Source organism: Osmia bicornis, chromosome 7 (assembly GCF_907164935.1).
Source record: "Osmia bicornis bicornis chromosome 7, iOsmBic2.1, whole genome shotgun sequence".
Lineage (NCBI taxonomy): Eukaryota > Metazoa > Arthropoda > Insecta > Hymenoptera > Megachilidae > Osmia > Osmia bicornis.
In genome coordinates, this window is record NC_060222.1 from 5,547,993 (window position 1) to 5,563,153 (window position 15,161).

Consider the following 15,161-nt stretch of genomic DNA (forward strand, 5'->3'; position numbering starts at 1 on the left):
TGTACTTTGGAAATAGAAAAAAAAATATATATATATACTGATAGAATTGAGTAACCTCCTCCTTTTTCGAAGTCGGTTAAAAAAGAACAGGAGGTATTCAAATTCAAATCGGTGACTACAGATAGACTATCTGTAATCACTGTACAAATAATAGATACTGTCAGAGTGGCCACTAGGTGGTGCTGGACAACAAGTTCCCTCACTTTTTGCTTGACGCGATTGTTTGTCCTCAGGATCTTTATTATTCTCTTCAAATCCACTGTAACAGATAAGATTTTACACATTCGTGTATTGCTGGTTGAAGAGTTCAGTTACCGATCTACAGGTACCGAGTGTAACATGTGGAAATCTGTAGTGTTCCTTACACTCGCCGCTATTGGGATAGGTTCTTACTTGAAGTAAGTCATTTAATTTTACCTCATAATTACCGGTTAATTACAAGACCTTCAAAAAACGTAGACCGCTTATTAAAACTTAGATTAATACTATGTTTGTGTTTGTTCCATAAAAACGTTTCAAATGACCCTGGCAGGTATTTCTCTTTTTAAGAAGAGAAGACAAATAATAAACATAATTCTGATTATAAAAGAGTTTGATTTTAAAAAAGTTCGATATTTTGTTATGTTACAAACTCATATTGAAAGAAAAACCTGTTTGAAAACCGGTCGTCGAGTTTTTTAAAAGTAATTCGAATATTTGAATACATATATTCAATTATAATATATTCATCTTCTAAATATAAATCTTACTGCTTCGTCATATTTCTTATCCATTACAGCTCTGTTAGGTAGACAGGATATATCCTGCAATATCATCGATTTACATAACGCATCTTATTTAGAACAAAATATGCAAACAGTTTTTATCTGTCTTATAATGGATTCAACATTACTAATTTAGTTCACTATGTAATTAATGATTTAAAATGTATGTGACGCCAATTAAAGCAAAATGATTGGAAATCTAAAAACTGAATATTCACGCGTCAGTCTGCTTTGATTACAACACGCAATACATACATATGTATATCTAGGATGAGTACAGGAAATGCTAGCGAAGGTCATATTCATTCTGTCTCGAAAAATTTGAGTAATCAAACGGAGACGTGTTATTCATCGTTCAAAGACCTCTCGATCCAACACAAACAACTCTTAATTGACATTTTTCTAAAGAAATATCGAACAGAATCGTCTAAAAAAACACCATGATACGGAAGGTTCATTATGTTAACTCTTCCTCCGTACGCAGGGCCGGCCCTGAGATTTCAGGGGTCCGAGGTGAGCTCCGCAAAAAGGCCCCTTCACATATATGACATAAAAAAAGTACCTCAAATAAAATTTATAAAATTAACATTAAAGCTTATACAACTAATTTAGATTTGCATTTACATCGATTAATATTCAAGTAAACATTACTCTTTTTGCGTTCGTACAATTAGACGCAAAATCGTCTTATGGGGGCCCGAGGCGGCCGCCTAGTCTGCCTAGGCCCAGGGCCGGCCCTGTCCGTACGATTTGTACTTTGCTTTCTGAAGTGTCATTGATTAATGATATACATATGTAACATTAAGAATTTACCATATAAATGTTTCCTTTTAATTACTATGCTAATATTATAATTACCATGACGTCAAAATTCGCTCTCAATATGTGTACCATTTACAAATGAAATAAACAACAAAATTGTACGGTTATTTATATTATCCTGTTAAATTATTTTCTTGTATTTCGAACAAGCAAAATAACTTAACTGTTTAGTATTATAAGCAAATACTTAATTGTTCTAACAGGACTGTTGCCGAGTGCAAAAAATAGGTCGGTCACTCTGTGCCGCAAGGTTTAAGCGTCCATATAATCGGGCACGCGATATCGCGTGATCAAACATTCAACATTGATAATCGAGCGTAAATAATATATTTTCAATTTCTGCAATCTGGTCAAAGTATTATCGACTGGAAAGTTGCTTCATCTATTGAGTTATCAAATATTATCTAGATAATTACTTATCCAGATGGTTGATCAAAATTAATAAATTTGACGTGTTAGTTTCAAGAATTACGTACAATATCAATCATAGTGTCCGTTCGTCTAGTGTATTTTATAATTTCAAATAAATTATTGAATACTCGAAAGCTTTTATCAGATGATTATGTTAATTATTTTAACGCTTTTATTAAATAATTAGATTTATGATATTTGCTGCGGTTAAACTTGGACTCCAAAGTCAGTGCTTTTTCACTAGACGAACGGACACTATGATGCATACTGTACAGATGAACGGAACTAGTCACGTTCTTAGATGAACAGTCACGATTTTCGAAAATTTTAATTACTTATAACTTCTAAGTGCATTTGACGAATCTCGATGAAATTTTCAGCATAAACATAACTTATTTGAATCTACCGAAGACATATTTTAAATTTTCATTATAGGCTCACATAAAAAAGTTGAAAAATGATACTTCACTATTTTTTTTTACGATTTCAACAAATTTTTTAAAACGACAAAGGCACATATGTTAATAAATTAATTTGTAAAGCTTCTCGAGAAACCTCAAATCATTTCGTCCAATTTTAAACGAGGTATTCTGTTTTAAATACTTTTGCGGCAGGGTGTACGTACATTAATTACCCTGAAATTGTATTTCATATCAATCGATCGAAGTTCAATGTCTCAAATAAAATAAATGAAACTTTCTTCGTTACTTTCCACTTAGGTATCTCCTCAGTCCTTTCGATACAAACAGTAATATTAATTTCTTTTTATTTTCAATAAAGTACGAAGTTCATTGATAACGTTCTAAGATTATCTTGAATTGTACCGCAGCTGCCTTGAGTGACACGTATGTATGTATGTACATACTCTGAAATACACACGTTCTGGGAGACTATATTTAATAGCGTTGTTATCTAATCGACAAGGTTTACTGTGACGTGATCTCATGAGCAGTTTTTTCTTTTTTACCATACCGATAATTATTTCGATACGATTCGATTTTCGAAAATTAATATTCTAATGTTATCATTTGTTTTATCTAATTTTCACCTAATCTCGTCGAGCGATTTCTTATCAGTAATAAATATGTATCATAACAAAATTTATGTAATATCATCACTAGTATGACTTTAGAAAGAATTAAGATAAATTAAGAATTATCGTTCTTCCTTTATATGAATTAATAACATTTTATTTGCAGCTTCCCAACTGAACACCATGTACCAACTTTACCGGAACCAAATTGGGGCCCGAAGAAGGCTGCGAAAGCATCTACCGAAATCCGGCCTTTTAAGATCGATGTACCGGCATCGGTACGTAATAATATAAATAATATTTATTTACTGTACAAGACACGTTTGTAAAATTGAAATTCTTTCGAAGGTCCAAGAGGATTTAAAAAATCGTCTCCAGAATCGTAAAACGTACGTGGAACCGTTAGAAGATGCAGCTTGGACTTACGGAATTTCCAGCAAGTACCTGAATACGGTACTTGATTACTGGAAGAACAAGTATAATTGGACCGAGAGGCAAGCATTGTTGAATAAGTACCCTCAGTTCAAGACAATTATCCAAGGTGAAAGAAAAAGGGAGAAGAAGCATCTGGAAAGGAATTTGTTAATTTGTATAAATTATTGTATGGAATTTTAATACCTAGGTCTCGATATACACTTCTACCACGTGAAACCGACCAATCTTCCAAAGGATAAGAACTTGAAAGTTCTTCCTTTATTGCTGTTACACGGATGGCCTGGATCTGTTATTGAGTTTCAAAAAATAATACCCATGTTAACAAAACCATGGCCGAATCATGATTTTGTGTTCGAAGTTATTGCACCGTCGTTACCTGGGTATGGATTCTCACAAGGAGCTGCACGTCCAGGATTGGGCACAGCCCAGGTAAAATTTTCTATTCGAGTACAATATTCAAACGACTGACGATCCTGAGGGCTTAAATATTTCTTATTTAGATGGCAGTGGTATTTAAGAATCTGATGCAGAGGCTTGGTTTTAATAAATTTTACCTTCAAGGCGGAGATTGGGGATCTCTGATCGCCTCCAATATGGCTGCTCTTTATCCAGAAAAGTTAGTAAATATAGTATTTAAACTTTTCAAACACACAAGAAATATATACATTTGTTTTTAGGGTGACAGGTGTACATCTTAACATGTGTACTGGACTTGCACTAAAAAATTGGTTCTGGTTGCTTATCGGCACTTACTTCCCATCTTTAGTAGGAGGAAGCGAACATTATTCACTCTATTATCCTGTGAGTAAACATTTCACCACATTAATGGAAGAATCTGGATACTTCCATATACAGGCTACCAAACCAGATACAGTTGGTGAGAGATTTTTGCCTTTACATCGTTAAAAGTAAATCAACGAGTTATACGAACTCAAATTCATAAAATTTATAAAATTATCTATTAGGAGTTGGACTATCATCCGCACCAGATGGTTTGGCAGCATACATCTTGGAAAAATTCAGTACATGGACAAATAAAGAATACAGAACACGAGACGATGGTGGATTGTTAGAAAAATTCACACTGGATGAACTTCTAGATAACGTAATGGTATACTGGATCACAAACAGTATTACTACGAGTGCTCGTCTTTATGCAGAAAACTTTAGCTCGCCAAATAGAGCTTTGAAAATTGACGAGTAAGTTTAAAACTATAGTACTTTTTATAAGACACATTTAAGCGATATATTAGACAGGGAAAATATCATATGGATTTTCTTTCAGATTACCTATAAAAGTCCCTACAGCTTGTGCAGTTTTCCCCGCTGAATTATTAGCATTGCCTCAGAGTCTGCTTACAGGAAGATATCCTAATATGATTCAACATAATGTTATGCCGCGTGGAGGTCACTTCGCAGCTTTTGAAGAACCAAGACTTTTAGCTGATGATATTTTCAGCTTTGTGAAAAAAAACGAGGAGCTTAAAAAAAAATCTTCATAGAATGAAGAATTAAATTAAGAGAACTTTGATAATATTAACATTTCCATTGATGTACCTTCTTGAAGTGTTTCAATAAATTGTTGTATATATTTCATATTAAATATGAAAACTTAAATCGTTTACATTTATTATCATTTACAATATAGCCTATGTTACACTGTCAAATATAAACATATTTAACAAATTCACCCCATTCGAGCGGCATCAGTATTGAAAGTGTCTTGATCTATTTTATAGATTACTTTTAGGTTTCATTAAACGGTACCAGCGCCAGACTTTTCAACATTCTCCAACAAAGTCTGTAAATTGGACTCAAACAGTTCGCATCTGATTGGCATTTCCAATGAGTAAAATGGATTTTTTAAAGCATAATCCGCATATAATTCAAATACCCTTTTCAATAAAATTTCTATTCCACTTTGTGTAGGTTCGGCGACGACAATGAATTTGATACCAGTTAATGTTTGGTAACAATGTAATCTAAATGTATCAGCTTCCAAAATTTCAATTCCAGAACAACGTGGTTCAGGACTTAATTGACTAGCAATTGCAAACAAAGGATAAAACATAGATGCTAGAAAAATCTTTTCATTCGTTGTCATTCTGGCACGACTAAATCGGAGCGATACAGGAAAATTTTCCGGTTGTTCAAGCAGTTCAAATACATCTTTTCCATTTTCTAATTCTCTTCCTACCACAGGACTTCCATTTACTGCTGTTAACGCATGACCCACTGCAATAAGTGAATTAAATGGTTAATATAATTATCATTTGTTTTTAAACTAAATAAAAATTTTATTGTTACCATTTATTCCATCCTTTTGGCCAAATGATACAACCACCTTTTTGTTTTCATAACCTAACTTTATATCTAGCGGGTAATTAAATGTCTTTTCATTTTCAATTCGTGGAACATTGTGATCGTGATTAAAAATTAGTCCACCTGATTTTGATACGATATAAACACCGTAAATAACCATTGTTAAGCACACATTTACAATATGTTTTTTATAAGTTTTACTGTTTATACTTTAACTGTCAATGTCAATTAGTTTTTAGGTTATGTCCTATTTGTAATTCATGAGAATACCAACATATAAAACTCAAACAATTGTTATCGAATCGTGCTTTTTATTCCACAATTCTAAATATACTTATATTATGGAAGACAGTTCACATTTCTCTCATAAAATTTACAAAAATGATCCTGTATTATTTAAAAATTATGTTGGTTTAAAAGTGAACATTTTGACTGAAGATGGTACCACATCTTCCGGCGTTGTTTATACAGTTGATCCTGTATCAGAGAGGTTAGAAGCTTTAACATTATATTTACATATAAATTCTTATTTATTGTTATATTTACAATAATTGATAAATTACAGTGTTGTACTGCTACAGGATTGCCAACAAGATCATTTAAAAATCGTGTTTGGTCATGCAATAAAAAACATAGAAATTTGCATGGACAAACCGTGTGATTTACCGGAATTGTTTATGAATGCGCCGACAAATATTCTTCGATCGACATTAGAAGAACGAAAAAATGCTGTGATAAAAATACTTCGAGAAAGTAGGTTTGATGTAAAAGAAGAAAATGATATTTTAACGATTGAAAATGTTCTTTCAATAAAACCGCCGTATGAGCCTACCGATTGTATTTGTGCTAATAGCATTATTTTAGGAAGAATTCAAAATCTTCTTTCCCGCGTTTCAACTTAATGTTTCAAACAATAAACTGGGAAGTTGATTAAATGTTTTAATTATCGTGCGCATTGTTTACAAATAAAATAATTAAAAACTGTTACATCATTTAATGAAATTGCTTTTTTAATTCAAGATGTTTCCCAAATAGGTAATCAAAGAATTACAGAGAAATACAATTTCCTTTTGAAAAAATTTTATTTTAAAATTTAAATTCTATGTTTTTTTTTACCATAAAATATTTTTCTATCTTAGATATGTAAAGTAAAGCTCCATCGATATAAATTAATAATAGATGAACGTTTGATTTACAATTAATTAAGTTGAATTTATTGTTGAATTGTATCATTTTTATTAGACGAAGTGACCTTAGACCTATTTTGTCAGAACAAAATATATCTTACTCTTTAAGAATAAATAGTTTATTTAGTAGAGGTATGTTAAAATAACTTCTATAGTTCTTTTCAAAATTTCTGAATTTTAGTTTAAAAAACAATCAACTCTATAACATTTTTAATAATTTAAATACGAAATTCGAAAATTAAAAGTACCCAAAACTGTTATTTTAAAAATGTGCACGCATTTCTATGCTCTATTTAGAATGAATTACTTCTATTTACAATAATAATTTTAAAAACATAAAGGAAACCAAAAGATTACAGAGAGAGATTTTAGACTACTATCACATAATTTAAAGTGTCCTGATATAAATTTTGAAAGGAAAGAGAAGCATTTCGAATTTTTTCACTTTAAACCTTTTACTGTGGCCATTGAGTTTGACAAATATATCTGTCTTATGCAGTTAATATGGACATTAAATGTTTCAAGTACTCACCTTAGCTGTTTACTATGGTTTTAAGTTTCTTAATAAATATATGCGGAAAAATACTAGCTATGAAATATAGACAATTCTGGCAAAGCTCTGTTCGATGTGCTACTACCTAAAACATTTACCACAGCAAAAGGATTAAAGCTTGATGTAAAAGCTCAGTATAAAATAAATGCAGTTGCGGCAGTGCGCCGATGCAAAATACGGCAAAAAGCTTCAAGTATTAGAATAAAAAAAAAAGAATAAAGTCTCCGTTCGACCTTTCCCCTTTTTTTAGAAAAATATCGAACTTCTAGTTTCTCTACTGGCTTGGAGAAAAAACTAAAAATCTACTTGCGAATTACTTTGTTAAAACTACCTTCTGGATCTATTTAGGATCTGTTGGCATATCACAGCCACCGATATGTGCATATGCCTCTACGAGCCTGGTGCACGTAAAATACGGGGCAACCGAACTCTGACGCACTCTTGGCTTCCCCATTAATATTTAATAATTCGTTGTATGCTGTTTAAGAGATCGTGAAAAAACATCTAACATCGCTGTACGTATCGAAGAAGAAGAAGAAGAAGAACAAATTTCTAAACTAAAGAATCATTAATTCTTAATTTTATATTAGATTGAGATAAAGAGATGCTCGTCGATTTTATCGATGAAAAATCTTAATCATTTGTGGTGTACTTTAATTAAGCGGCATAACGTGTGCATCAATGGAAAAGCATATAAAAGAATGCGTGTAGAGTTCTTCCAAGGCAGTGTCTCTCTCCATAGAAGTAAAAAATGCTTCTTTGGAGCAAGGTAAATATCCTAGAGTCTATTTTTTACGCAGTAGGTCATTCGGTTTCTCCATCGGAATAATATTCTATGGGAGCTGGGTCACGAAATTTTCGAGAATATCTTAAGCCCAAAGAGTCTGCTAGACTTTCAATGCGTGAGAGTACCTAGGATGATAAAAATAAAATAAAAATTTCAATCAAAACCAACAGGTTCTGTAATACGAAGCAAATAAACTATAGTTTTAAAAGAAACCGCTGGTTTCACTTACATAATCTAACTGCTGTTTGGTATGCGCAGCAGAAAGACAAAACCGTATTCTGCCTTCCATCAAAGGAGTTGCTGGAAATCCAACACCAACTGCCGCTATGTTATGCGTCGTCAAAGTTCGCACGACTGCGCTATTAATTTAAATAACAATTACAATTTTATAATTCATTATTCAGAATCTGAATGTTGAATACCTACCCAATCTTAGAAAACAAATAGACTAACATAGGCACAACAGGCGAATCTTCGTTTCCATAAATAATGACTCCGATTTGATTGAGTCTACGCCTGAAATACTTAGTGTTTCTTGCTAACTGTTTCGTTCTTTTTTTCCCTTCGTCCGTACCATCTTCACCAGCAATTATTTTCATTGAAGTAATTATTTGTTGAGCTACTGGCGGAGACATGGCGGACGCATAAGTATGCGCGTGACTGTGTATCCTTAAATGATTGATTAGTGTCTAGAATCGTACAACAATCACTATTATTGCTACTTTTGAAAACGATAACGAAATATAAATATATATTTCACTGCAAGATAATATATCCATGACTGTTACTTTTGTTCCAGCAATATAGCCACCAGCAGATCCAAAACTCTTTGTAAAGGTTCCCATAAGTATATCCACTTCTCGCGGATCAATTCCATAGTAATCACAAACACCCCTTCCGTGTTTACCCAATGCCCCAGTGCTATGGGCCTCATCCAAATAAAGATAAGCCTACGACGGACAATTAAAATTAAATATTAAGAATGATTACCAGAATTATACAGAAACAACTCTATTTACTTTGTATTTTTTCTTAAGTTCGATAATTTCAGGTAAATGTACAATAGAACCTTCCATAGAATAAACACCTTCTACAACAATTAATATCTTCTTCCAAGGTTCTCCGCTTCCTGGCTGACCATAAACTATTGCATTTTGCAGACAAGTCTCTAAATGCTTCACATCTAAACCAAAACAATTTTATTTATTCATCTGTAGTTTACCTCAGAAGAATTTTTATTTAATTTTAAGCCTACCATTGTGTTTGAACACTCTAACGGTAGAACAGGACAGCCTCAATCCAAGTATCAACGAGGCATGATTTTTCTCGTCGCTGAGCACCAAGCATCCTTTAGTTAGGAACGAAGGTAAATTAAGAGCGTTCGTTGCGAAGCCCATTCCAAAGACAATCGCGTCTTCCACGCCTAGAAATCTGGCCGTTAACTGTTCCAATTCTTCGTGAATTGGCATGTTTCCTAGATACAAAGCAACAAACAATGAAAATCTAACAATATGGAGTATCAAATTGATGGTAACAATGAACGAGAGTAAATTACCAAGCTCCAGCCGAGAGCTACAAGTGGTACAACCGAATTTTTTCAAAGTCTCGATACTATGATCAGCACATTTGCCATCCGACTCAGCGAAACCTAAATAATTGTACGATCCCAGATTGATACATTCGGTGGTCGTTCCTGTAAATCTAAAGAAACAAAATTATCTTCCACTATTTTGAAACGTACACATGTGAAACAAGAATTAAAAAGTTAAACGAGTAGCTTGATAATAATTTAAACAACACCGAGCTATTAATGTTAGAACGACGAGAAAAAAGGAGAGGAGCTTTTGTTTAAAAACAATTGTTTTAACAATTAAACGCGTTGAATCTAATCGGAGTTTTCAAATTTGATTTTCAAATTCTAAGCCTGTTTTCGCATTCGCTGGCCGTCTAATCTCATCCAGTTCTTCATTACATTTAATCAAGACAAATGTCTGTCTTCCTGTATCACCGATAGCGTTACGATTTTCAAATCTATGCAGTTTCTCACTGGCAATGGACTAAATATCTCATGGAATCGCTTAGATATTATGCTATGATTCATTCGGATTATGTAACATAATAAATAAATGAAATGCAGGAAAGGATAAGCGATGATTGAAGTATTATAAATCAAGTCCATTTCTCAACCTTCGGTCTGTAACTATCGGCAAACTAATTAATTAAATAATCAATTATTCAATGACTTTTGATCAAATAGTTTAACGTTTGATTACCATTGGTATTTCTTTCATAATTCATTAACTTACTGAAACGTCCATCCATAATCTCGTGTTATCCTATCTTTAAGCGTAACAGTGGCTCCTGGAACAGAGCATATCGGCCTGTTCCAACAATCTCTGACTCTTCGGTAAACATATCGAAGGTAAAATTCTTCGAAATGTTCATAAAGCGGCGCGTAACCCTGTAACAATAAATTTTCGCGAATAAATAATAACCGTTATAATAAAATAACTTTTCATATTCGCTATATATCTATAATATGATAAGCATACAGCTGTAAGATTATCAATAACTCAAATTAATGACTCATTCGCAATTCAAAAGTAAAAGAAATGACATCAACCGCAACGTTACAAATTTGAAAAATCAATCGATTACGAATTTTTTTTTTAATTTCCCGGAAAGATAATTATATTTATAATTAAATATTCCCAACAGTTTCGTTTGGTCTAAGAAAACGTCGCAAATTTTCCTTTTCGAGAAGCTCCCTTTATCTCGACGACGTAAATTATCGTGTGTACTTGTGGCGAATCGAAACTGCGGCGTGAAAAGAGGATAATAGGTTTCCGCATGTAATCATCGCAAAAAGTTCGTTTCGATCGTCGGCCAACGTTGCGGTATTCGTTCGGCCGACCTTCAGTAATCGGTTTCATACCTAGATCTATGTATTTTTTACAATTGCAATCGTTTTATAAACTATAACACCTTGAACTTTAGGATTTCTTTCTGGGATGGGCCTGGTTTCTTAGAAATTTGGAAATTTTAAGAATTTTCGAATGGAAGCCCGCACTTTTGGGAAGGGGACCAGGTCCTTTCCAATGAATAGCATCTTCAGAACGCAATTCTGGTATAATAATAGAGGTGAAACTTGGAGTATCTTGAATATTCTTGAACAAAGAAAGTCAGTGAACTTGTTCGAAGAGTGTCATAGAATAGATTGCTCTTGAAACATTCTTACCGCCTTTCATCGATCCTTTTTTTCCTAGAAAAATCTAACGATACACTGGACTCGCGTTTAAACTCTACAGGTGCAAAAAAAATTAATCAGCATACCAATCAATGTTCAATATATGTATACCGTTATAAATAAAAATGAGTTTGATAATTCGGACAACTTTGCTTTTTAATGGTACAAAGTGATTTCATTTGATTACCTTACCTCTCTATTGTACTCTTTCGCGACTTTCGGTGTGAAAAACAGTTGGTTAATAAAACCGAGGAACATAAGAAAATAGAAGCCGAGGTGGGTCAGTGCAGCTGTGATGAACGGTACCCTCTCGAACGATTCCTTCGACCTAGATGTAACCGGCTCCGACTTGGTTTCTTTATCTGGAAACTAATTAAAATTTCAACATGTATTTCTCATTTATTGCGTAAATTGCACATAGTTACATTTAACTATCATTCGGTTCAATTATTAATTAAATAAGTAGCTTCTCTAGGCAGTTTGATAGAAAATTAATTTTTATTTCAATATTCAAAATTTTCTTTAACTACAATTGAATGCATGTACTTTCTTAATTTATTTACTAGGAATATCCTGTCTGAACTGGCTATTGCCTATCGTCAACCATTAAGAGCCTAGTTATTAACGATAACTTTGCTGATAACTAATGTTATCTTTAAAGGTATAAGATAATGGTAATTCCTTGAAATGTTAGATATTGCGATCTTTAACACGTTGAACGCCACTGTGAAAATGGCCATTTGTTATAGGACGTATCGAAGCTCTAATTATTAAGAATAATTAATGATTAATTTTCAAATTTCAAATTTTAAGCTTTCTATTTACCATTTTACATTATGTGTGCCATAACAATATTACTTAAAATAATATTTTCTTTTAATTATTCAGGCACGTGTAATTTGCGGTGTCGGTCACCGGTGACCCCCGTGGCGTTCAACATATTAATAGAAAACGAAATACGATTTTTGAATGAATTATAAACATGAATCGAAGAATGGTGTAATAATTGACTACTACCAGATAAGCAGTACAATGATTAACTAATACATAACAGATAAGCGTTAGAATAAATTTTAATCGCAAGCGGGAATGCCTCCAGTACATTATAAAAAAACGAGAGAAAAACGCCAAAATCGATAACCCCGTAACTGTACGGCTTTTTGACGCGTTACGAACGAAAACGAAAGCCGAAAAATTAAAATCTTAATACTCGTTACAAACGAGAATAAATATAAATAATTTGAATCTTTTTAATTTTTAATTTAATTCGTTTTTTCTCTCTCGTAGCTTTCTGCGGGAATTAAATACCGTTAATAACCAACTATTACATAACGACTTCTTTGACTTTTAACATTTTAAACGTCGCCAATGAGGCGTTTAGTGAACCGATCTTCCCACCAGTTAAATGACTGGTGATTTAAGAGGATCTTTATTGAAGCGACATTTAGTCACCTTAAACTTCATTCTTATAAGTCAACACTATTCGATAAGGTTCCCTTATCACTGTTGGACTTCGAGGTTAATGTCGATGTTAATTGGCAAGACGGAAAATCTTGTTGAAAGCGAACGATCTTACGTTAAATCGAAATATTTCGTCGAATCCTTGTCGGGTAACGGTATTTATAAAAGATTTGTAAATAATAGCTTCTAGGTAAAATAAATGTTTATCAACATTGCGAGAACGTATTAAAATTTGTGCCGCTAAAAGTGGATGTCGATAAGTTTCTGGTAATTTCAATATTACGGAATTATGTCAATGTAGAATAAATGTAATTTCATTACATGCAAAAGAAAAAGATACATTTATTATAATTATAACAATATTTTAAATAAAGGTACATGGTAACGTTCATAAATTGGTAAAATCAGGATTAACACTATCAAGTGTAAATTCGTGAATTGAAAGTTGCTTGAAATGGTACAGAAATAATTCAGAGGCACAGCTAACTGTATTGGAAATGTTTTAAAACAAATTTCGAATTCGATCTTTACACACTACTTCAAGAACTTTAGCTTTAATATTCAAGTAGGAGACTCTGTTACGGATGATATAGGCATTGTTGGCTCGCTTTTCAGTAGAAAATATTGAGGGTAGTAATTTACGTGTTTAACTGAAAACTAAAAATATTAATCGTGATGGATGAGTTTCATCATTTGAATTTTCGTTAAATAACAGAACTTTTAAACAAAACTAATACGCGTGACAAGTGACGATCTAACCTGTACACGTCCATTGCTTTGCGAACCGGCATGACCATTAGCCAGGACGCCTTCGTGAAAGGTTAAGCCATTTCTACTGCGTATTTTCTCTTCGTTCTCATTCAACCTTCTTCTGGTGGTAGTCTGCGTCGCCATTTTGCAAAGGGCGAATCTTTCACCAAACGCTGTAGGACCGAAGAGGGAAGGAGAGAGAAAGAGGAAAAAGTGAGTGCACGCGTCAACACGGTACGAAGCACAATCAAAGACTGACGCTCAGGCCACGCGTCGAGATATTAGCGACGCATGCGCATTTCGCAACCGCGGTTTACGGAGAAATGCAGGGATACGCGGTTCTGCGCATGCGCATTGCAAATGGATTAGTGTAATTATTCCTACGAATTAGTGCACAATTGAGAATAGTGATAATTAAACTAATGAACTTCTAGATCGAAATTAATTTAGCTTTTAATAACTCTCAAGAACAAAGATATCTATTAAAATCAAAGGCAACATAAATCAATTTATCTATTTGATTCGTAATTAAAATTTGAAAATGATGTACAATATTTAATATACCGTTCAATTTACATTTAACGAATAATCCAATGTAAGTTAAAGATATTTCCGTTTCTTTATGTGTTATTGTATATTTCCATAAGCTTTATTATAAGTGCCGACTTAAAATTTTAATAAGTATTTATTAATCTCATATAGGTATATAAATTCACATCTTTAAAAAGATTATTTATAGGCTCCCTTTTACTTTCCGATTATATATTTCAAAAAATTCGTTATTCATCGCTATAGGACCATGATTTAATGCAGGATACCTGACCTGCTCATGCGCGTTGGTGTTTCGTATACATTTTCGCATCTGTATATACGAAAAGCCGCAACAACTTATAGGTAGCAAATGAAACATCTATACATATTATATCGATTATTTGTATTTATTTTTCAATGAAACCTAATGGATTAGTCATCGAAATGATAATAGTAATGATGAAATAAATCATTGTTTCAAACTAAAATATTGAAAGCATTGCAGTCGTGCACTTTGGCAAGTTTTTAACCTAAAAAGTAAAAAGTTTTTACACGTCATACTGCTTAAGTAACCGTTTCAATGATCTTTTTCCTAGTGTCTATCAATACTTAACGTAATACTTTATTATGACACATGTGAAATCATCATCCACACGTAGACTTTCTGATGTGACTCATTGTTCTAACTCCCGTATCTCCCTCCAGCTTTGTAACAAGGTGGTAGGAGAAACAAGCTCAATTTTTATTGGCTTAGTCAGGAACGAACAACAATTACTAAGTCCCAGCGTTAAAATCTACAATATTATTAGATAAAATTTATTTTTAGTAATAATAAATAGAAGTATTCAACATGTACTG

At 32.9% G+C, this 15,161-nt stretch overlaps 4 protein-coding genes across 4 annotated transcripts; 2 read left to right on the forward strand and 2 right to left on the reverse strand.

Annotated features, from left to right (window-relative positions):
- Positions 1–193: 193 nt before the first annotated feature.
- On the forward strand, positions 194–5,082 carry LOC114875408 (juvenile hormone epoxide hydrolase 1-like). The gene is made up of 8 exons (XM_029185652.2): positions 194–398; positions 3,197–3,308; positions 3,379–3,571; positions 3,653–3,894; positions 3,966–4,081; positions 4,143–4,342; positions 4,431–4,665; positions 4,751–5,082. The coding sequence occupies exons 1-8, from the start codon at positions 340–342 to the stop codon at positions 4,965–4,967; spliced, it is 1,374 nt and encodes a 457-aa protein (XP_029041485.1). The 5' UTR covers positions 194–339; the 3' UTR covers positions 4,968–5,082.
- Positions 5,057–6,046, reverse strand: LOC114875411 (trafficking protein particle complex subunit 4). Its single transcript, XM_029185656.2, has 2 exons — positions 5,773–6,046; positions 5,057–5,700 (listed from the first exon to the last, which is right to left on the reverse strand). Exons 1-2 carry the CDS (start codon positions 5,945–5,947, stop codon positions 5,222–5,224), a joined length of 654 nt encoding a protein of 217 aa, XP_029041489.1. The 5' UTR covers positions 5,948–6,046; the 3' UTR covers positions 5,057–5,221.
- A 1-nt stretch (position 6,047) lies between these two features.
- Positions 6,048–6,835, forward strand: LOC114875412 (gem-associated protein 6-like). The gene is made up of 2 exons (XM_029185657.2): positions 6,048–6,277; positions 6,353–6,835. The coding sequence occupies exons 1-2, from the start codon at positions 6,048–6,050 to the stop codon at positions 6,687–6,689; spliced, it is 567 nt and encodes a 188-aa protein (XP_029041490.1). The 3' UTR covers positions 6,690–6,835.
- Positions 6,836–6,850: 15 nt separating this feature from the next.
- On the reverse strand, positions 6,851–14,036 carry LOC114875407 (serine palmitoyltransferase 2). Its single transcript, XM_029185651.2, has 10 exons — positions 13,782–14,036; positions 11,754–11,930; positions 10,621–10,775; positions 9,870–10,015; positions 9,570–9,788; positions 9,334–9,497; positions 9,103–9,264; positions 8,741–9,003; positions 8,544–8,673; positions 6,851–8,439 (listed from the first exon to the last, which is right to left on the reverse strand). The coding sequence occupies exons 1-10, from the start codon at positions 13,914–13,916 to the stop codon at positions 8,332–8,334; spliced, it is 1,659 nt and encodes a 552-aa protein (XP_029041484.1). The 5' UTR covers positions 13,917–14,036; the 3' UTR covers positions 6,851–8,331.
- Between the last annotated feature and the right edge of the window lie 1,125 nt (positions 14,037–15,161).

Coding starts and splice junctions, on each gene's coding strand:
- LOC114875407 (XM_029185651.2), bottom strand. CDS start 13,916: ATGGCGACGCAGACTACCACCAGAAGAAGGTTGAATGAGAACGAAGAG. Junction 9,265..9,333: donor AACTTAAGAAAAAATACAAA/GTAAATAGAGTT, acceptor TGTCCGTCGTAG/GCTTATCTTTATTTGGATGA. Junction 8,440..8,543: donor CCAAACAGCAGTTAGATTAT/GTAAGTGAAACC, acceptor TTATCATCCTAG/GTACTCTCACGCATTGAAAG.
- LOC114875412 (XM_029185657.2), top strand. CDS start 6,048: ATGAGAATACCAACATATAAAACTCAAACAATTGTTATCGAATCGTGC. Junction 6,278..6,352: donor GTTGATCCTGTATCAGAGAG/GTTAGAAGCTTT, acceptor GATAAATTACAG/TGTTGTACTGCTACAGGATT.
- LOC114875411 (XM_029185656.2), bottom strand. CDS start 5,947: ATGGTTATTTACGGTGTTTATATCGTATCAAAATCAGGTGGACTAATT. Junction 5,701..5,772: donor CCAAAAGGATGGAATAAATG/GTAACAATAAAA, acceptor CACTTATTGCAG/TGGGTCATGCGTTAACAGCA.
- LOC114875408 (XM_029185652.2), top strand. CDS start 340: ATGTGGAAATCTGTAGTGTTCCTTACACTCGCCGCTATTGGGATAGGT. Junction 4,082..4,142: donor GCTGCTCTTTATCCAGAAAA/GTTAGTAAATAT, acceptor ATTTGTTTTTAG/GGTGACAGGTGTACATCTTA. Junction 4,343..4,430: donor TACCAAACCAGATACAGTTG/GTGAGAGATTTT, acceptor ATTATCTATTAG/GAGTTGGACTATCATCCGCA.